The 22,045-nt window shown below is 52.7% G+C and overlaps 1 protein-coding gene across 1 annotated transcript in view; it reads left to right on the plus strand.

Moving 5' to 3' along the window:
• The window catches only part of LOC141476448 (LIM homeobox transcription factor 1-alpha-like), a 29,556-nt gene that overhangs the window by 4,784 nt on the left and 2,727 nt on the right, over positions 1-22,045 (plus strand). Inside the window, exon 4 of the mRNA XM_074165123.1 lies at positions 21,676-21,908. Coding sequence (XP_074021224.1) covers positions 21,676-21,908 — 233 coding nt within the window. The remainder of the gene's footprint in view (positions 1-21,675; positions 21,909-22,045) is intronic.

Genomic DNA, 22,045 nt, shown 5'->3' on the forward strand with positions numbered 1-22,045 from the left:
TTGGTGGTGGTTTTGGCAGTGTTGGGTTAATGGATGGACTCGCTGATCTGAAAGGTCCCTTCCAACCCAGATCATTCTATGGTTCTATGAAGCTGGTGGCTGAAGGGGCAGAAAGGATGAAGCTGTTGGGTGAAGGGACAGAAAGGATGAAGTTCTTGGTTGAAGAGACAGAAAGGATGAAGCTCTTGGTTGAAGGGGCAGAAAGGATGAAGCTCTTGGTTGAAGGGGCAGAAAGGATGAAGCTGTTGGTTGAAGGGGCAGAAAGGATGAAGCTCTTGGTTGAAGGGGCAGAAAGGATGAAGCTGTTGGTTGAAGGACGGAAAGGATGAAGCTGTTAGGTGAAGGAGCAGAAGGGATGAAGCCATTGGTTGTTGTGATGTGTTTTCAAGAGATGAGAGTTGTCCAAGGCTGCCCAGGAGATGACAGCGCTCCATGCCTTGTCCCCCTGGGACACGCTGGCCAGCAGATTCAACCTGGTGTGGTGTTTTGGGCTGGGCTGGCCGCTAAAATGAGGGACAGGTGCTCTCTTTAACCCCCCTGCCCTTCAGAGAAGGTCCTGCTCGTGGGGTGAGGAGCAGCTCTGACGAGGACAGGAGAGGGCACATTGTCCCCTGGTCATTATGCCAGGAGGTGCTCTCACGGTGGGGCACCCGCTCTTGGGTGTGAGGGAGCCCACGCCTGGGGTTACGCCGTGGGGCTGTGCCTGTCCTGGCCGCGGCCAGGGCTGGGCTCGGTTCTGTGTGTGGTGGCAACCCTGTCCCTGCAGGAGGGGCGACACCAGCCAAGTATTTAGAATGGAATGGGAATGGAATAGGATGGGATGGGATGGGATGGGATAGGATAGGATAGGATATAAATAGAAAAAGTGCAAAATAGAAAGGAAAAGGAAAAGGAAAAGGAAAAGGAAAAGGGAAAGGAGAAGGAGAAGGAGAAGGAGAAGGAGAAGGAGAAGGAGAAGGAAAAGGAGAAGGAGAAGGAGAAGGAGAAGGAAAAGGAAAAGGAGAAGGAAAAGGAAAAGGAAAAGGAAAAGGAAAAGGAAAAGGGAAAGGGAAAGGGAAAGGAAAAGGGAAAAGGAAAAGGAAAAGGAAAAGGAAAAGGAAAAGGAAAAGGAAAAGGAAAGGAAAAAGGAAAGGAAAAGAAAAGGAAAAGGAAAAGGGGAAGGGGAAGGGAAAAAGGGAAAAGGGGAAGGAAAAATAATCAGATGAATGGAGTAGAATGGAACAGAATAGAATAGAATAGGGTAGAATAGAATAGAATAGAACAGAACTATTTCCATTGCAAGGGACCTCCGACCATCCTTTGGTCCAACTCCAACTTCCTTTGCTTCCGAGCACCTCCCCGGGGCTCCCGGGAGAAGGCAGGGCTGTCGCGCTCCTCCACTCGTTGCGTGATTTTAATTGCGGTGATGAAACGAGGTGTTTGAGCGTCCGTGAACCCAGAGGGAGCCGGGCAGAGGGAAGGGGCTGGCGGGGCCAGAGGGGCTGAAAGCGTTTTCTAAGTGGAAAACTGGGTCGTGGTGGTGCGATGTGGTGGGAGACACCCTAAAATGAAATCGTGGCCGGTACCCGGAGGGGTTGTAGGGGAGCTGGGGAAATTGTAGGGCTGGGCTCTGCTCCGGGCTGTGTGATTTGCTCGAATACAGCCGGTGCTGCGTGTGAAATCCTCGGGGAAAAAAAAATAATCAGGTTTTTAGATTTTTTTTTTCCCCAATTCAGAAACTGTGAAACTCAAAGGGCAGCATCTCCCGCAGCATTTGGAGACACAGCCCTGAATTTCAGCGGTGCCTGAAATTCAGCGGTCGGACCCTGCCCCAGCACTGAAACGGTGAAGGTTTTTTTGCCTTTAGTGCTGATAAATGCACTTTTATTAATGAAGCCGCTCAGGTGCTTCTGTTGGCTTTTCTCCTGCCGTTGGGAGATGAAGGTGGGATGGAAAATCCCGTCCCCAGCCACTGCCCGGCTCTGTGGCCACAGGTAAATCCTTTCCCCTTGGCTCTGACTCCCTCCGATGGAAAACTGGAGCCGTCGCCCTTCGTGTTCCTCCAGACGCTGGTGAAGTCCTTCCCTGAGGGGCATCGGGAACCCCAGGGAGCCCGTTTGTGCACCCACATTTTTTTGCCTCCTGGAAGCATTTTGCAGCTGAGCAGCCACTGGAAATGAGTCTGGGAGCACAGGGCAAGGGACGGCCTCGTGCCCCCAGTTCTGCAGCCACCGCGAGCCCCCGATGGCATTTTTTGGGGGGGGGGGGGGGGGGGGGGGGGTGTGCTGTGGCACAAGAAGTCACTTGTTTCCCCTAAGGCTGAGCCATGGCTCTGACAGCTCTAAGCTGGAGCTGGGGGGCAGGAGGGGGGGGAGCCCATCACTGGCCACCCCCTTTCCTTCAGCATCTCGGGAACAAGAGATAAGCTGGAAGAGCCCGAAGGGAGTGCAGGATCTGCTCCTTCCGAGCAGGACTTTGAGTGATGAGCCAGCACCTCCCGTCTGGATGCACCAACCAAGTGGCATCGCTCCACGGAGCCGGGGCAGGGTCGATCCTGCCGGAGGTTATCTCTCGTCACGGAGAGCTTTGATCATGGCTGTAAAAAAAAAAAAAAACAAAACTGGAGCTGCTTCCAGGCCGGCTGCTGGCTCCGTCCGCGTTGCAGCAGGGCAGGGGATGGCTGGAGGGTAGGGGATGGCTCAAAGGCTGCTGCCTCTCCTTTCGCCTCTGGCAAGAGAGGTAAATAACCACGGTGACACTCAGGCAAGCTTCAAATGCATCGGGAAACGGCATGAGTTTCTCCCTCCCTGGGATAGGGAACTCCTGGGAGCTCCCCGACATCACTGCTTGTCACCCCAACTGCTGGCAATGCCATTAATGCGGTGGCACCAGGCACTGAGGAGATGGACCGGGCTCCCTTGGTGGCTCGTGCTGATGGGGACGCTTCCTTGGTTCTCCTCCTCTGCCGAATCTCCCGTGGGCAAAACGCAAACCGCTTCCCACACGCTCCCTCCCGACTCATCTTTCCTGTGCCAAGAGTTCCACTGAAATATTGGGGGGTGGGTGAGGTGGAAATAAGTGCTGCTGACCGGAAAGTCTGTGCCTGTTTGTGACTCCCAAGCCCATGTCTGGTTGTCACCTCCTGCGGCTGGTGCCGCTGAGAAGAGCTGGGGACACGCAGACATCCAAGGATGCTGCCAGGAAGGTGCTCCATCAATTCCCTGAAGTTTGGCAGCATCCTCTAAAGACTTAATGGTCCAATCTTATCTTCCTTGGGCTTCACAAGAGCGAGTACAGCCTCCTCCCGGGCACTGACGCAAGCGCTTGGCAGCGATGGGAATGGTAATAAAAATACCAGGGCTTGCCCACTTGCCCAGGGTGGTTGGGAGAGGCAGGGACAGGGAGTCGGGCTGGCACAGCCACAGCTTGACATGGAAAAGAAGGAGAGGAAGGTGGCACCCACACTGTCCCGGCAAAGGGTGAGGGTCCCGGGATGCTTCGAAGCAAAGAAGGTGGATCTCCATAAGGTCTTGCATGTTGGCAGGCGCTGGAGTAGGTTTGACCCCCCAACCAGATAAAAACGTGTTTGTGAAAACCGGTGTTTGAGGAGCATCGTCTCCTCCTCCGGGCATCGGGTGCCTGACCCGAGGCCGACGACGGCATTTCCATGTGGGGAGACCTCAGCCTCCAATATTGCTATTTTTTGGCTATTGATCTGGGGGCGGGAGAGCGTGGCCGCGCTGGTTTTCCAAGCGCCGTGGTGGGTTCAGCTGCAGCTGCAGAGCCCTGGCACCGTCTGCTCCATCCCACTTCTGTCCTCCAAAGTATCTCAGCCCATCTCAAAAAAACCACCCTTTAGGGTCTTCAAAAACTCCTTTAGTGCTTTCGAAAGTTGGTGCTTCGGGCACTTTTGAAGGCATCTCTGCTCAGCACCTCTGTGCTTCCAGCCTGGGAATTTCCAGGGAGGCAAACTCTCAGTCCTCCTGTTTGGAAATCTCGTCCCCCCCAGAGTATTCGTTCTTGGCCTTGACTTTCCCAAAGTTCGTGGTTTTTTTGGCCAGCGATGAATCCCAGGCTGCAGCATCCAGTGTCGCCCTGGGCTGCGGCGTGGAGCGGGGCTCGCAGCGCGGTGACCTGGAGGGGAGACCCATCTGGCATTTATTCCTCCTCATGTGAAACTGCGCAATAAGAGGAAAATGCTTTAATGGAGAGATAAGCCAGCAGCTGCAGCTGAACGTGGGGGAAGGAACGGGCTGTTGATCTAGAGATGAAATGTTAAGCCCGAAGATGGATGTTGCTCTGCCGTCCCTATCATATAAAACCGCAGGCTGAAGGCTTTTGTGAAACTCTCCTCTTCCCCTCTCGCCTGGGACCCAGCCAGCTCTCCCTGCGCTTTGCTCAGGCACCTGCCCTGTAAATCCCAGCCCCTGTGAATGCAACGGCTCAGGAGAAGGGCTGGGGGGGTTTGGGGGGGGGGGTCGGGGGGGAAAGGCAAAAATACTCCTGAACGATGATAGAGTGGCTGCAACGGCCGGGTCCTGGGCGCCTTGTTTACTTTGAAGTTTGTTTTGTGGAATGACAGGCGATGTGGGGGCTGCCGGGGAGCTGTCAAGAGGGATCTGAACCGCAGCCTCGCGCTGGCAGCCTTCCCCCCTCTCCTCCCCGCTCTCCTTTTGCCCATGTGGAGATGATTTGCTCTGTCCTCTGTAGAGATACGGGGTGAACTCGGCTCGAACCTGACTTGCAGTTTCTCCATTGCCGAGCGGTTGCCGGCACGTGACCGGCACAGCTGAGCACAGCCCCGGTCCCCCGAGTGCCCTCCTGCTCCTCGGGTTTTGCCCGAATCACCGTGGTTTTTCCATCTGGAAAAGGGAGAGGGTTGAGGAGGGGATTGACCGGTTTATCCCAGTACATCGGCTCTGCCCGCGTCCCTTCTGGGGTCCTCTCGGAGTTATTCTCACCCGGGTGAGATGTGCAGAACCAAGCGCTTGCTCTTGAGTTTGAGTTAATTTTCTTTTTTTTTTGTGGAAAGCAAAATACTTTTTTGTACAAAAAGTTGGCCAAGGTTTGGGGAGACCCTTCTCAACGGAGAGCAGCTCGTTGGCCTTTTGAAACCCACTGCAGATAATCTCGTCTACCTCCAACAGGGATGTTTGGAGAGCAGAGATGGGAAATTCGGGCTCCCAGACCCAGAGCGTTTGGTGCACGGCTGCCAAATCGGCGCTGCGGTACCCTGGAGTGACATCCAGCATCGTCCTTTGGGGACCTTTAATCAACTTTTGGGCAATTTTCTGGGCTGTGCAGATTAGGAAAAGCCCAGCAGAGAGGGGATACAAATGGAGTTGCCTGAGGAATGGGAAATTGGAGCTGATTTTTTTTTTTTCACTGGGGTGGGGAGGAAGAAGGTTCAAGAGCTGGGGCTCCAGCGGTGGTTGGGATGTGGAGGGAGGGCAGAGGGGACCAAAAGGCTCTTCTGCAGCCAAGGGGTAACCAACAGCCCCGCTCCCCCTTGCTGAAGAGGGAGGCAGTGACCCCCCCTGCCCTGAATATCAGGGACTGACCCAGACCGAGCACCTTGGCAGCTCTTCTGAACAAGCTGGTTAATGTTTAAATCCATGTGGGAGGGCTCCCCTCCGAGCAAAGATCTCCCGGGCGGGAGAAGCTTGGACCAGGGTGAGCCCAGGCGCTGTGTGCAAACCCCGTTGCCTTCCAGGAGCGGGACTCAGGCCCTAAAAATGATGAAATTGGTGTCGAAACCAGAAGGATTGGAGATTTTTTTTTTTTTCTTCTTGTGGCAGGATTTTTTTTTTTTTTTTTGGCTTTTAAGTCTAAAAGCTTCTCCTTCCCCTTTGCTGCGGTTGGGACATTTGGTTATAGTCAGCTCAGAAATTATCAGAGGGCTTCCTAGGCATAAGGGTATTAAAGAAATGGTGCTTGAGACATATTTATAACCCCAAAAACAGAGACTTTAAGACAAAACAGTCCCAAAACGTGATGTATTGCGAGAGCTGATGATAGTTATTACTCTTAAAAAGGAGTTTCTGGTTGTCTGTCCAGCCTTGCTGCTCTCGACCGTACTGGGCATCCCAGTCCCATCGCTCTGGTCCATCCCTCCTGCCCCGCTCAGCCACGGGTGCTTCTCCGTCTGCTGAGCAACGGGGTGTCCTCTGTGTCCCCCCCCTCCCACCCCCGGGTCGTGTCTTCTCCCCGTCGGGCTGGAGGGAGGTAATGAAAAGTGACAGTGCTCTGAAAAGTGAGCAAATAAATGAGATAATGAGCACCCCTGACAAGGCAGTGATGAATGGAGCCCGCGTGTCCGGCTCACAGACCCTGCGGGTGCCTCCACCAGTAGCTGAATGGGAGATGAGGGGACGGAGGTGGTGGGAAGGAGCAACTCCTTCCAGTTCTTCTGGGCTGGGTGGTGGGACCGAGCCCGGTCGCCCTTCGATAGCCCCCCAAAACAGGGCGAGTTGTGCTTATTGCCGGTCCTCCAAGGAGCACCCCCAGCTCTTATCTTGGGATACTTTGCTCCTCCAAACTGGGGAGGTCATTGCAACGAGCCCTGCTCCACTGGTGAGGACCAGTAGGACCTCAGTGGTGGAGGAATTGGGCCGTTTGACCCTGGGAAGGAGGCTGGTGTCCTGGTTTTTGGGGCAGCCCCAGTGGGTTTGCAGCTTTTCGTCTCTTGGATATGGTGAGATGCTGCCGTGAAGCTGGACCCTCTCCCCAGAGCTTCATCGAACAACCCAATCCCAAAATATCCCGCTTTTTCCCCATCCCAAACATTTCCCCCTTCCCCATAGGGTGGGGTGGCTGAGCCCCCGTCTCCCACCGAGAGCGAAGCCCGGCTGATGATTAATGACGTTAATTACTCAGAGCTATTCCTACCCCAGTTCGCGCTGTTCCCCCGCATCGGTTTGTTCACGGGGCCCAGGAAATTAAACACTAACTCTATAATCACTGCGAAATGAAAGAAATATGCAGATGCGCCTTGAGCGTGATTAAGAAACCAGCCACCACGTGCCGTCTGTTCCCCGGCGCTGTTGGATTGTTTTTCTAACGGGGGGCAATACATGGGGGAGGAAGAACTTTTTTCTTTTTCTTTTTTTTTTTTTTTTTTTTTTTTCCACGTGCGGCACATTATTTTTTCTAGTTTTAATTAAATGTAATTTACTTTGATGGATACTCTTTCTCTTCGGGGCTGGTTATTTTTTTTCCTCCCGTGTTTTGCGTCCTGTGACTTTTGAATCTCTCCTGGACCCCACGTCACCAACTTTTATACTTTTATACTATACTTAACCACCCAGCTCCCGGAGGCTGGGACCACAGTCTGACATCAGCCGTGCCCGCCTGTAAAAATAATTGGATGAGGAAAAGGAAAAATCTCAACCCAAAAAAAGACTTAAGATATCAAAGCAAAGAACTGTAACTCAAGGTATCGGCTCCCTCCCAACCAGAGGACGCGGACGGACCTTAACAATCGAGTGGTTGTAAAGGGTTTGGATCCTCCGCGCTTCCAGTGAAAGAGGGTTTTTATCCCTTTGGGGCTGCAGGTGATTTTATGGGCACGAAGGATGCTGCCGCCTGGGTTTGGGGAGGTGGACACGGTCCGGCGGGCAAACAGTCCCGGGGTTGGACTGCCCGCTCCTCAGGGCTGGGCTAATTAGCGTGGCGCTGATAGACGTGCGGCAGCTCTACCTTCGGTCTTGCTTGGAGCTCCCCGAGCCGGCTCCAGGCTCGGCCACGGCTCGCTGGGCTGGGGAAAAAGGAGGGGAATTTGGCTCAGGTGGGTGTCAGGGTGAGGGTTTGCAGTGGACGCGGCACCTGGCTGTGTTCTAACAGCATCCCCGCCGCTATTTCCCCAAAATTAATTGGGTTTAGACCCAGCCCAGCTGAGTTTGTGGTTCCTACCCGGAGAAACACGGTGTCTGGGTGAGGAGAGGTGTGACTGCAGGCGAGGAGCAGGGCTAGAGCCCTGTGTGAGGATGCTGTTCTCATCCCGGCATCCTTTTCCCTGGAGCGGGTCTGAGCAGAGCAGGGGGGGGCTGGATGTTACGTGCACCCACCACAGTTAGTCTGCAGGATAAGCCACCAAACCGCCCCGTCGATTTTCCCAGTGTTATCTCCTAAAGCAACGCATCGGGAAGGGCTCTGGGGACACAGACCTATGGTTTCCAAGGCGCTGAAGGGTCGGAGGCTGGACCATCCTCCGGCCGCAGCATCTCTCTCGGTCCGGACCCAGGGACCACCAGAGGGCAGCCGCGAAGGCAAAGGTGCCAGAACTCAGGAGAAAACTCCTGAGAGGCAGTTTCCAGCAGTGCCAGGGGCCGCAGGGCTGGAAACAGCGGGCAGGAGCCGTTCCCACCCAGCCACAAACATCCCGACGGCCAAAAGCGACCCCCGAACTGTTAATGCTTTAAGAAGTCACTTTTCTCCCAGACTGGGGGATTCCTGGAGCAGGGCAAGGGGAGCCCAGGCCCTGTTCTAATCAGCAGAGGTTTCGAGAGGATGCTCTCGAGGGGATTTACAGGTGTTTGGTCTCAGCAAAGAGGTTGCACGACGTGGAGAGCCCCCGGCTGGTGGGACTGATGGCAAGGATTGAAGGGGAGGCGATTTATGGAACGCAGAGGTGCTCCCACCCCTGTATTATCGCCCATCTTTAATTTCTAAACTTGTCACAGGCTGCGAGTGCAGCTTTTACCATCTCTCAGTCCAGCTTCTTCACCCTCTTATTCCCTTCTTCGAGAAGCCCGGGTGAAACCAGTCGCTAAAGAAACGAGGGTGGCAGCGGGAACGTTGGACGAGTGTCGGTGCCACACGATAACGAGACAATCCCCCCCCCCCCCAAAGGACCTGACCTGGGGGAGGACTCAAGTTGTTCTTTCTCCCTCCTTTCTCCCAAGGTATTTTCCTACCTTCTGCTTCCCAATCCTCCCTCTCTTTCCCCTCGGCCGTTCCCACTCAGGGATGGTCTCCGCACTCCCGCGTTGCTAACACGCCGCTGGAGAATGTGGCCCCTTTTCTTCCCTCGCTGTCGCACAAATTGAATTATAAACCAGGTCCGCAATCTGCTTCCAGCTTTCATCTCCCCCTTAATGCAATTAAGCTTAAATGTGGTTAATTACAGTTTATCCTAACTATCTCGGTGGCAGCTTCACACGTCTTTGACTGCTCACACAGGGTTGGGGGGGGGGGGGGGTTGCCATTATTGAGGTCTTGCTGATACAAGCGCAGTAATATCGGAGCGGGTCAGTCTCGCGTGGATCCCAAATCCCTTCCCTGACTCCTGGATGTGGTTTTGCTGGTGGCAGGAGAAAGGAGGAGCTAGAAAGAAGCTTGGTTGGCCTGTAAAACAACAACAACAACAAAAAAAAAAAGGCAAGAAGCCCAAGTTTAATTACCAATATGCTTTTAAACCGGTTATATTAATCCCAAAAAAGCGGGGTAATTCACTTCGGGAATTTTAAGGCCATGGGTTAAGTGGGGAAATGAGGAGCCCGGCAGTGCTGAACCCCTTTAATGAGCTTGTGCCCGACCTCGCAGCCTGGAACCTGCCTCGTTAATCCAGCCTGGGGCTCAAACCAGTAATCCCAGTTAGTCCTGGAAGCGCGGGAAAGCTGCCGCGCTTCGTTTGGATCACAGGCCGCTGTGTACAACGTGCTCGGTGGAGCAGGAGGGTCTACGCTGCAGTTCGTGACCTGGTCCCTGAGGCTTTGACTTGCTTTTTTTTTTAACAACTTTTAACTTCCCGTCTCTTTATTCCACACCCCCCTCCTGCCCCCATCCCGAAACCAGGCTGGGCTGGACGGGGAGATCTCCCTCGCTGTGAAATCCGGCAGTTTCTGGGGTGAAACGGGTGGGTTCCTGGCACGTGGCAGCTCAACGGCTCTCACCCATTAAAAAACCTCTTTGAAATTTTAAAAATCAGGATTACTTTTAACTGTTTAACCGGTATCTGCCGTCAGAGCATCCCCCCGGAGGGATTCAGGAGCGTTAGCCCGGTGTGCTCTCTGGAGTCCATCACTCCTCAAAGCAACTTTATATTCAGTTTATTTTCCTAAGGTCGCTGTTAGCAGAAATGCACCTTTTCTCCTCTCAATCTTTAACACAAGCTTAGGGTTTGGGTTTTGGGTTTTTTTTTTTTTTTGCTGAAATACTGTCCTGGCCACCTCTTGGGCCAGGGCTCTTTTGGATGAGCGTTTGAATTCTTTCTAAAATGAATCTTGCTTTAAAAAGGAGGATTTATTCTCAGCCCTTGGAGTGGGGATGCTCTGTTATTCCCAATCCACAAAGGGAACGACAGAGAGGGGCTACAGGAAAAGTCTTAGCAGGGCACGGACGGGGACTCTAGTCTCTATATTGCTAATTATATCAGTTTCTATATTGCTAATTATTTCAGTTTCTATATTGCTAATTATATGGCTTTCTATGTTGCCAATTATGTATCTCCGCGATGCCCAGCTCAGCCCCAGGAGCTTTGAACCCCTTGGGAGGCACCGGAGGTGGTTTTGCCAGGACAGTGGGCTCCGGTGGCCCCGTCGGGGTGGGACGGAGCCAAAATGCCATTCCTGGTGGCCACGCTGCCCCGTGCTCCCGAATCGTCCCCTTCCTCCTTTAAAACAGAGAGCGCAGAGTTTAATTTAAATCACATCTCCCAAGCTTGTTCTTTTCTCAATCAATATTGCTTTTTACATCATATCTAATCTCTCTCTCTTTTTTTTTTTTTTCCTCCTCCCCCCTCCGAAGTAAAATTTAATTAAATAATTCTAATGAATGTTTAATGATGTTCTTTTGTCATTATTAAATCTGTAATAAAAGTGTCTGCAGCCCTTCTACCGCCCTCCCCCCCCGTTAATACCCCCACCCTCTCCCGCACACACACTGTCCTGCTGTCTCTCTTTCTCCCTGCCTTCCCCCCCCCCCCCGGCACGGTGACAACGCCAGCATTCAGACCTGCAAACAGGAAATGAGAAAAGGAGAAACAGGATATTGAGTTGGGATACTATCTGGATGGGTAATATCACCCCTAGCTACTAAGCGAAAGGCCCCCGTTCTCCTGCCAGGCATACTAATGGAGATGCGGAGGCTTCCCGGAGCCCTGCAATAAGGCAGGACAAAATCAATATGAATTGATAACTCCCAACTTTTAAAACCCGGAGCGAGCTTTTACGGAGAGGAGAAGGGGGAAAGCAAGAGGAGAGAGAAAGGAGCCGATGGTTCTCGGCTCCGGGGGAGAGCAGGAAGGTGTTGTCTCGGTGACGGGGGATCAGAAACTTCATCTCTCAAAGGGGGAGAATCCCCATAAATATGAGATGTAGTTCCCTTTGGGTTTTTTTGGGGGGTTGGGGCTCAGCGTGGAGCAAAGAGGCAGTTTTGAGTCCGCAAGTGGGGCAGCTTCCAAGGCTCCATGCCGGCTCTCTGCCCTGGGATGAGAAAATAATGAGAAAAAAGAAGAAGGCAATGCTTTTCCCTGGGCAGGGGCTGGCGGAGGTGGCCGGTTTGGGGCAGGACCCACCTCCTCCCTCCTGCGGCAGCAAAAGGCTTTGCTCTCTTGTTCTGGGCAGCTTGAAAAATATCCTTTAAAAAAAGCGCAGGACCCCCCCCCACCCCCCCCCAAAAAAAAAAAACAGCTTCTGAATATACGGTGGGAATTTCGCACGGGCTACGGAGAAATCGTGGCTGCTCCCGCTCGCCGCAGCTCTGCGCGTCCCGTCGTCACTCGGGGCAGGATTCCCACGCTCTCCTGTTGGAAATATTTAAAAAAAGAAAAAAGAAAAAGGGATTTAGAGTATACTCTAAAGACCATAAACCCAAAGCTGTTGCCTAGTTCCAGTCCAGCGCAGGCCCGTAGAGATCCGACAGCCGGATCCCACCTTCCCGCAGCTCAGGGCCAGCCCGGCGTGGGATGAAAGCAGAGCAGGAGCACGTTTCCCTCTTCTGCGGAAGCCGAATTTCCAGTATTTCCAGTTCAGGAGAGCTCTCTCGAGGGGCTGGGAGGGGAGGGCAGTTGGGATGTGAAATGGGATGTCGGGACCTGGAAGCCACGGGAACCGCTCAGGGCACGGGTATATCCCTCTCGTCCCCCCTGCCCTGGGTGGGTTTGGAAGGACCCTGCTCGTTTTCCTCCTCAATTAATGCCGGCTGCTGTGGAGAGCCCCCATACCCGGCGAGTGTGGCCCTGCCACCCTCTTTCTGTCACCGCAGGAGCCCCCCCCGTGTCCCGGGGGGGACAACGGGGTTTGGGAAGGGCTGCCCGTTGTGAGCTGCCCCTCCGGCGCAGAAAGCACCCGCGGGCGCAGAAACAGGTGAAACTCCTTTTCGAGACCCATTTTCCACGCCCTGTCTGCAGGGAGGGGACGTGGGGTGCGGAGGGGGGTGGTTTTTTGGGGGGAAAAGTGCTTGAAAAAGCACCTAGCTCCTCCTCCCCCCCCCCCCACTTCTTTTCCCCGCTGTATTTTAGCCAGCAGCACCGGCCCTCCCACCTCTTCTTCACCTGATGGAGCCACTCGCCGCGGCACAGTCCCAGGGAAAAAAGGGGGGGGGGGGGGGGAATAAAAAGGGAAAAAAAAGAAATAAAAAGGGAAAAAAAGAAATAAAAAGAAAAAAAAGAAATAAAAAGAAAAAAAAAAGAAATAAAAAGAAAAAAAAAGAAATAAAAAGGAAAAAAAAGAAATAAAAAGAAAAAAAAAGAAATAAAAAGGAAAAAAAAAGGGGAAAAAAGAAATAAAAAGGAAAGAAAGGGAAAAAAAGGAAAAAAGGGGAAAAAAGAAAAAAGAAAAATAAAGGAAAAAAGGAAAAAAGGAAAAAAGGAAAAATAAAGGAAAAATAAAGGAAAAAAGGAAAAGGAAAAAAGGAAAAAAAAGGAAAAATAAAGGAAAAAAGGAAAAGGAAAAAAGGAAAAAAAAGGGAAAATAAAGGAAAAAAGAAAAAAAGAAAAAAGAAAAAAAACAGAAAAAAACCCACCCCACATTTTTTGTTAGCATTCAGCAGCGATATGACAGGCGCCCTATGAATTCTGGGAGATTTTAATAAAGAAGACAGGCCTGTGAAATTTAATAAAAGAGTTCATCAGATTATATGGTGATGGCTCGGTGCCACCGCGCTGGCAGTAATATCCTCGCGGTGGGGGGTTTAACCCCTTGAGGGACAGAGCGGCAGCAGAGTATTAAATCTTTCAGTAGCGTTTCACTCGTGTCACTTTAATATTTATGAATCTCTCCGGCTTCGGGAACCTCTTTGGTGTTGTTTTCCTTCTCCGTTTTGCTCCCGGTTTGGGGTTTTCGGTAGCGGTTGGGTCGGTTTGTTGGGTTTGTTGTTTGGTTGGTTTTTTTTTTTTTCCATCGCTGACGCGAAGAGGATGGAGCCCCCCGGGAACGGAGCTCGTAACACCTCAGACCTTCCGGGCGGACGGACGCCAAGGGCATTTCCAGGGGCCGCTCGAGCAGGACCACACTTACCAGACGCAGGGGTTTTGTTTTGGTGGGGTTTTTTTTTGGTTCCTTTTTCCAACCGAGCGCAATTACATGAAATTCAAAACTCCGGGGAGATCTGGCCCCAAACCCCTTCTGTTTTACACGACCGCGGGGCCGCCCTCGTCCTTTGAAGTAATATTTCCAGCGACGGATAGAGAAGGTCGGGTCGTTCCCTCTGTGTGGCTGAGGATGCCACACAGATGCCATGAGGATGGCTTGGGGAAGCGTGGTTGGAAAGCTGCCTGGAGGAAAGAGACCTGGGGGTTCTAATTGACGAGCGGCTGAACGTGAGCCAGCAGTGTGCCCAGGTGGCCACGAAAGCCAACGGCATCCTGGCTTGTGTTAGAAACAGCGTGAGCAGCAGAAGTAGGGAGGCGATTGTGCCCCTGTACTCGGCACTGGTGAGGCCACACCTGGAGTATCGTGTCCAGGTTTGGGCACCTCAATCCAAGAGAGATATCGAGGTGCTGGAGCGGGTGCAGAGGAGGGCAACGAAGCTGGGGAAGGGCCTGGAAAACAAATCCTATGAAGGAGCTGGGACTGTTTAGTATGAGGAAGAGGAGGCTGAGGGGAGACCTCGTCACTCTCTACAACTACTTGAAAGGACACTGTAGAGAGGTCGGTGCTGGTCTCTTGGCACGGGTAATTAATGACAGAATGAGAGGGAACGGCTTCAAGCTCCAGCAGGGTAGGTTTAGACTGAACATTAGGAAAGAATTTTTCACAGAACGAGTGGTCAGACACTGGAACAGGCTGCCCAGGGAGGGGGTCGAGTCACCATCCCTGGATGTGTTTCAGAGCCGTTTAGATGTGGTGTTGGGGGATATGGTGTAGGGGAGAACTTTGTAGAGTAGGGTAGATGGTCGGACTCGATGATCCCAAGGGTCTCTTCCAACCTGGATGATTCTATGATTCTATGATTCTATGCAACAGCAATAGCGCGATGGTGGCTCTTCTCCAACTCCTCCTGCCTCTTAGTGAAACATTTGGGGAGAGCAGCGGATGTCATCTACCTTGACTTCAGCAAGGCTTTTGACACTGTCTCCCGCAACATCCTCATTAGAAAATTAAGGAAGTGCGGGCTAGATGAGGGGGCAATGAGGTGGATTGAGAGCTGACTGTGTGACAGAACTCAGAGGGTCATAATTAATGGAGCAGGGTCAAGTTGGAGGCCTGTAACCAGGGGTCTCCCCCAGGGGACAATACTCGGCCCAGTCCTGTTCAACGTATTCATCAATGACCCGGACGAGGGGACGGAGTGTGTCCTCAGCAAGTTCGCTGATGATCCCAAACTGGGAGGACTGGCCGACGCTCCAGAGGGCTGTGCCTGGACAGGCTGGAGAGCTGGGCAGAGAAGAACCTCATGAGGTTCAACAAGGGCAAGTGTAGGGTCCTGCACCTGCGGAGGAAGAACCCCGGGCACCAATATAGGCTAGGGATGGATCTTCTGGAAAGCACTGCTGAGGAGAAGGATCTGGGAGTCCTGGTGGACAGCAAACTTTCCATGAGCCAGCAATATGCCCTTGTTGCCAAGAGGGACAATGGAATCCTGGGCTGCGTAGGGAAGAGTGTGGCCAGTAGGTGGAGGGAGGTCATTCTCCCCCTCTGCTCTGCACTGGTGAGGCCACAACTGGAATATACTGCGTCCAGTTCTGGGCTCCCCAGTTCAAGAGAGACAGGGAACTACTGGAGAGAGTCCAGGGTAGGGCAACCAAGATGACTGAGGGATTGGAGCATCTCCCTGATGAGGAAAGGCTGAGAGAGCTGGGACTCTTTAGCCTGGAGAAGAGAAGGCTGAGGGGAGACCTTATCAATGCTTATGAGAATCTAAAGGGTGGGTTGAAGGAGGATGGAGCCGGACTCTTTTCAGTGGTTCCCAGTGACAGGACGAGGGGCAACGGGCACAAGCTGGAACATGGGAATTTCCACTCAAATATGAGGAGAAACTTCTTTCCGGTGAGGGTGCCAGAGCCCTGGAAGAGGCTGCCCAGGGAGGGTGTGGAGTCCCCTTCTCTGGAGATCTTCAAGACCCACCTGGATGCCGTCCTGAGTGATGTGCTCTGGGCAACCCTGCTTCAGCAGGGGAGTTGGACTGGATGATCTCTAGAGGTCCCTTCCAACTCTGACAATTCCCTGATTCCGTAATTTAAGTGAGATGACTATAAATTTGGGGGTTTTTATCTCCTTGGGGGAGAACTTTGCACCCAGCAGGGAGTTTGGCTTTGGGAAGCTTTGAGGTTGGGAAGGCTCCTGACCTACACGCTCACACTGGAGGAGGTCTGAGTACCTTTGAGCCTTGGCCATTTTCTGGCTCAACGACATAATTACACAATTAAAAAGTGCCTCTTTTGGGGGTAAATCTGTTCCTAAAACCCACAAAGAGCTTTGGAGGGAACGGAGAGCAAAAGTAACTCTTGTCCCCTAAATTCCTCCTCCTCTCCCTGACCCAAACGTTGCTGGAAAGAGTCAGAAATTAAGCACAAGGACATTTTTTTTGCCCCCTTAATCCCCCGGTGCCACTCCGTGTCGCCGAACTGGGGGAAATGGCTGTTGGGGTAGGCAATGAAAGAGCGGATTGTGCTGCCTCCCAGTTGCCCTCACGGGCGTCCCCTTCCCCATCAGCGCCCCGGAGCCCCCAGCCCAAAATCTGGGAAGAGGCTTTTGCGAGTTCCACTTCAATATTTCAGGCGGCTACAATGGATTTTGCAGCTCAACGTTAAGTAAACAGACCTCGCTTAAGCCCGGACTGCTTCATTTTGACTAAACCCTAACTAAATAAGCCCGTTTCATGAAGCCCAGGCCTCCCGGCTTATTCCTTGCTTCATTAACACCTTTTAATCCCATCGAGACAATCGTACGCCCCCCAAATTACCCTTCCCAGGCCTGGGTCGGCGTCTCCTCTGGGCCGCCGCGGGTCAGAGAGGGTCTCAAATAATTTGCTGCTGGGCTCGTCCTCGTCTGGGGAGCGGGGAGTTGGGCTGCGCTTCTCCTCCAGAGCCGTGGAGCTGCCCCAGGGATGTTCTTGCAAGGATTAATGGAGAGTTGGGCGCCGGGGTGTTTCACTGGGGCTGAATTCTGATAAGTGAAGTCCATAAATGTCTGAAAAGATGTAGAAAAAAAAAAATCTGAGAGCTCCTCTGCCAGGAGTGGCTTTGCTGCGATTCCTCTTCCCCCTGCTCCATGCTTCAAACTTTACTGAACTTCTCGGGGCAGGGGGGGAGGAATTAATTATGTGCTGGGCCCTCCCCAACTCTTTTGTTATTAAAAGAAAAGCAAATTGTTAGTGTTAAAAAAGAGACAGTGAAGGTGGAGGTAGGGTGAGGGAATCAAGTAATGGAATTGTTTTTCCCGGAGTATGTGGCTCCTGGCTGCAGGAGAAGAGAAGGCTGAGAGGAGACCTCACTGATGCTTTTCAGTATCTAAAGGGCGGGTGGCAAGAAGACTCTTTCCAGTGGTGCCCGGTGGTGGGACAAGGGGCAACGGGCAAAAGCTGGGACACAGGAAATTCCATCTCAACATGAGGAAAAACTTCTTTACTTTGAGGGTGATGGAGCATTGGAGCCCAGAGAGGGTGTGGGGTCTCCTTCCCTGGAGATATTCCAAACATATACAAACGGGATCCTGTCCAACTTGCTCTGGGTGACCCTGCTGGGGCAGGGGGTGGAGGAGATGATCTCAGAAGGTCCCTTCCAGGCCCAACCAGTCTGTGAACCCGTGATTCTGTGATCCTGGGATGCTGTTGGGACCAAGATTTCAGCAAAGCTCCAAGAAGATGTTGGGCATTGTCATATTGTCCAGGCATTTAAATAAAGACAGCATTGGGACTTCCAAGGCATCACTACACCTTCTCCTGCTGGCCATGTGGCCCCAGAGCTGGCCTCAAACGCCTCCTTGGCAGGGGTGAATTTGGCCTCCAGCCCAGCATCAAAGCTCTTTAAGATGCCCTGTGTCTTCATCCTTGCTTGGGTGATGTCTTTGCATTGGCCCATGGTACAGATGTGCTTGCCCTCCGTCGGGCGGCTGCCAGGCTGCTCTTGTGGTCCTCTTGCCTTGAGTGGCCACCAGCGTGAAGAACCAGCTGCCAAAAGCTGTCCTTGTAGCCCCAAACCTCTCTCATGATGCCGACTTGGGAGAAACCATTCCCTTTGCTCCAGAGCCACCACCTTTGCAATTCCCAAAGACGTTCCCACTTATAATCCCATCTCCCTTCGGGCTGCTGACCCTTTTTCCATCAAGGTGAGCCCTCCCCCGGGCAGGAAAATCAAATTCTATCGTTTGCAAAGGTAATTAATTTGAGGCAAGCTGGTAAGAAGGACGTGGGGTATGTACCTCCCTCTCCTTGCTGGATGGTTTCTGAATGTTGGCAGGAATAAAAGTTGATGGCCTTACCTCCCGTAAGGAAATCTCAACCAGAAATCAAACTGGGATGGGAACTGGATGGGTCCTGCTGCTGCCAAGGCTCTCCTTGAAAGGCTGAGAGACTTGGATCTGTTTAGTCTGGAGAAGAGAAGACTGAGGGGGGATCTGATCAACGCCTCCAAATACTTGAAGGGTGGGTGTCAGGAGGATGGGGCCAGTCTTTTTCCAGTGGTGCCCAGTGACAGGACAAGAGGGAACGGGCACAAACTGGGACATGGGAAGTTCCATCTCAACATGAGGAGGAACTTCTTTCCTGTGAGGGTGGCAGAGCCCTGGAAGAGGCTGCCCAGAGAGGTGGTGGAGTCTCTGTCTCTGGAGATATTCCAACCCCCCCTGGATGGGACCCTGTGGGACCTGCTCTGGGTGGACCTGCTTTGGCAGGGGGTTGGAGGAGATGATCTCCAGAGATCCCTTCCAACCCCTTAGCATTCTGTGATTCTGTGATTCTCTCCTCTGGGGAGAGATCTCGCTCGTGTCCCGCCTGTTCCTAAATGCACTTTTCATGAGGAACCTGGGAACATGCCTGTTTTTGGGACCATCCCTCAGCATAGTTTCTGCAGTGGCCGCTTCTAGACACGGTGTAGCCACGTCCCCCAGCGCAGCCTCCCGAGCCTCCTTGTAGCCCACTGCCAGCAACGGAGATGTATTTTGTTCCTATGGCAACCTAAACAATATTACCTTGACTTAAACGGATTCAGGCAATATTAAAACCAGCCTCTTTAGGAATTCCTGGTGTTGGAGGGGGCTGAGAATTTTAATTTTGTGTAATGCGAGCTGACACCGTGTTTATGAGCTGCTTGCTGAATGTTTTCTTCAATTAGTACAAAGCAGAGCGGATTTGTTTTCGGGGCTTAGCTGGGAGAGGGGAGGGCGCGAGCCTTGCGCTGCCAAAAGCGTTATTGAGTTACGCGGCAGAAACGGCGCTTCCCTCACCTGAGAGCTGCAAAAAAAAAAAATCAACAAAAAACAAAAAACCAACAAAAAAACTACCCCTTTTTCATGGAAATCTGGCACACGCCAGCATCTTCGAGTAAAGGCTTGCTAAATGCCTCGTCCCGACGGCAGCAGGAGGGACCCGCTTGGTGCCTTGTAGGTGAATAGGTCTCGTTTCCCAGCTCTGACATCTTCTTCCACCTCTCCTGGTTTCCCTCCATCCCTATCAGCCTGGGATGAAGCACGTCCCGCTCAAAGCTTTCCTCTGCCTGCCTTGGCAAAGCAATATTTGGGCTGTTTTCCTCAAGCCACCCGCGATTTGGCTCAAGCCAAATTTTTCCTCAAGCGGACCAGGCTGGAAGTACAAAAGGACCCGGGGAATGCTCCAGTATCCACACGGATAAAAATAATTCAGCGAACCCAAGTGTGAAACGGGAGAGGGAGTTTTCCATCAGTGTTTTCCTGTTCCTCACTTGGAGTCAGGGCAGGTCAAACACTTCAATATTGAAGTAAAGCTTCTGTTTGTCGGGTCTGTGCCCTCACTGAGTCCGTCCCTGGGTTTGGGGCTGTGGGGCAGAACCGGCTTGGCCTCGGGGGGGGGCTGTCACAGGAGCAAAACCATCTCTGAAAGGTACAGTAAGAGCAGATGGAAGTTTGGGACCACCTCATCTCAAAGTCAAATGATATTTGTGCCACTACCACCCAGAGCCAAGCCAGGCAGATCTTTGGGGACAGTATTTCTCCCAGCCAAGCTGCCGAGGAAAGCCAGCGCTCGCTCTTAAACCAGTCGTTGGAAGGATGAGGAGGGACAGAAACCTGGGAAGATCTTCTTCCCAGGTCCATCACCCCCAACGGGCAGAACTAATTGTAAGTGGTTCTCAAGAAGATAAAGACGTGACGAAGTCTAGTTGCTGGGCACGGAATAAAGGAAGATTCCCATCGGGAATAAGGAATGAGGAAGTAGTTAGTCTCTGGAACCTCTTCCAAATGGATGGGGACAGACCCTCCTCCGCTGGGAGCCTCCAGACCATGAACTGGCTTGAGATGGGAATCCCTGGGTGAGATTCTTGGGGTTGCAACGACCACGGGGTCAGCCTCCAGCACCATTATCTTTCCTCTGGGCTTAAAGTCTGGGAACGTTAATACCTTCACGTTTAGTAACATCTCACGTGTTCCCGACTGATCCCAGATAACCCAGATTGCAGATTGGCTCCACGGTTGGTTGGTTTGTTTTTTTTTATTTTTTATTCTTTTTAGTATTTCACTTCTGCTGTAACAGAAGGATGTTGGTGTTAGACGTTTGGCCTCAGCCCAGATTTGGGCTGGGATTGTGCCCGGAACACGCTCCCAGTTTGCTCCTTCGTTCCGGCACTGGCAGGTTGTGGTTAAAAGGCTGCTCTTTCAATTCAAAATCGATGATTATTATTTTTCAAGTGTGACTTAGAGAAAGACAAAGAGGAAAAGGCGGGGAGAGCGAGAGAGACAGGGGGAGGGAGAGAGGAACGGGCACGCAAACACACTCGCACAAAGAAGCGAGAAATCCCACCCCATTCCAGTTGGAATGTCCCAGACACTTCAGCCCAAAGCCACTGCGCAGCACAAATCCACGGTGGTATTTGGAAGGGATGAGCCCACCCCTGTAAAGCCTCTTCATCCTGCTCCACAGAGTTTGCCAGGAGGATTAACCCAGTCTTGTTCTCAATCCCAGTTTATGAGTTCCCTGCTGGTGGGGAAGATCCTGTGTGTTTAAACAACAGCCTAATTAATCCCTATTTTATTACTTTCTCTTGTCAAGTGGCTAAATAGAAGCTGTCAGCCGGCAGCCACCACCGCTCACATTTGTTTAGATCCCAAATTACTTCATCAGAACCATCTGCTCGGGACGCGGGGCGCTCAGCGGTTGTTTATTTCTCTCTCTGGACACGGTGTGGGGCACAAACAGCCTCCCCCGGTGGGACTCCCTGCGTGAGGCTCCTCCAGGCCCTTGTGGACAATCCTGGAAGGGTCCGTGAAGTCCTCTCATGAGGAGCAACCTAACAAAGCCCGGCAGTGAACAGCCCTAGGGAGGAAGAGAGGACATAGACCTCTGTCCTGTTGGGCCAAGCAAGGCCTTGGTCCTCCCTGGTGGTACAGAGGGTCAAGAAAGCCCCTAAACCACTATTGTGATGTATGTCTCTTGCTGGGATGCGCTACCAGAGCTCCAGACATCCACCCACTTCTTCCCTTGGCTTCCTGAGCCCCAGCCCAGGGCGGATCTTCCCTGCCCAAGGGTCTAAGCACCAAGATCTTCAGAAGACTGGTTGCATCAAGAAGAGTGTGACCAGCACGTGGAGGGAGGTCATCCTCCCCCTCTGCTCTGCCCTGCCCTGGGGAGGCCCCATCTGGAGCACTGGGACCAGTTCTGGGCTCCCCAGTTCCAGAAGGACAGGGAACTGCTGCAGAGGGTCCAGCAAAGGGCTACCAAGATGATGAGGGGCCTGGAGCATCTCTCTGCTGAGGAAAGGCTGAGGGACTTGGGGCTTTTGAGTCTGGAGAAGAGAAGACTGAGGGGGGGATCTCATTGATGGTGGGTGTCAGGAGGATGGGGCCAGTCTTTTTCCAGTGGTGCCCAGTGACAGGACAAGAGGGAACTTGAACATAAGAAATTCCATCTCAACATGAGGAGGAACTTCTTTCCTGTGAGGGTGTCAGAGCCCTGGAAGAGGCTGCCCAGAGAGGTGGTGGAGTCTCCTTCTCTGGAGACATTCAACCCCCCCCCTTGGATGGGACCCTGTGGGACCTGCTCTGGGTGTACCTGCTGTGGCAGGGGGTTGGAGGAGATGATCTCCAGAGGTCCCTTCCAACCTCTATCATTCTGTGACCTTCTTTGCAGGCTATTTCAGACCAAGTGCAGCAGCTGCTTGAAGGCCATCGCCCCCTCCGAGCTCATCATGAGGGTGCTGGAGAACGTCTACCACGTTCACTGCTTCTACTGCTGTGAGTGCGAGCGGCGCCTGCAGCGGGGAGACGAGTTTGTGCTCAAGGAGGGACAGCTGCTCTGTCGCAGCGACTACGAGAAGGAGAAGGAGATGCTGAGCGCTATCAGCCCGGCACCCACCGAGTCCGGTGAGGGACTGGGGCTGGAACGGTGCCGAGGGTGGGGAGATGCTGGGAGGGCTGGAGCCCCTCTGCTGTGAGGACAGGCTGAGAGAGTTGGGGGGGTTCAGCCTGGAGAAGAGAAGGCTCCGGGGAGACCTTGGAGC

The sequence above is a fragment of the Numenius arquata genome, chromosome 33 (genome assembly GCF_964106895.1).
Source record: "Numenius arquata chromosome 33, bNumArq3.hap1.1, whole genome shotgun sequence".
NCBI lineage: Eukaryota > Metazoa > Chordata > Aves > Charadriiformes > Scolopacidae > Numenius > Numenius arquata.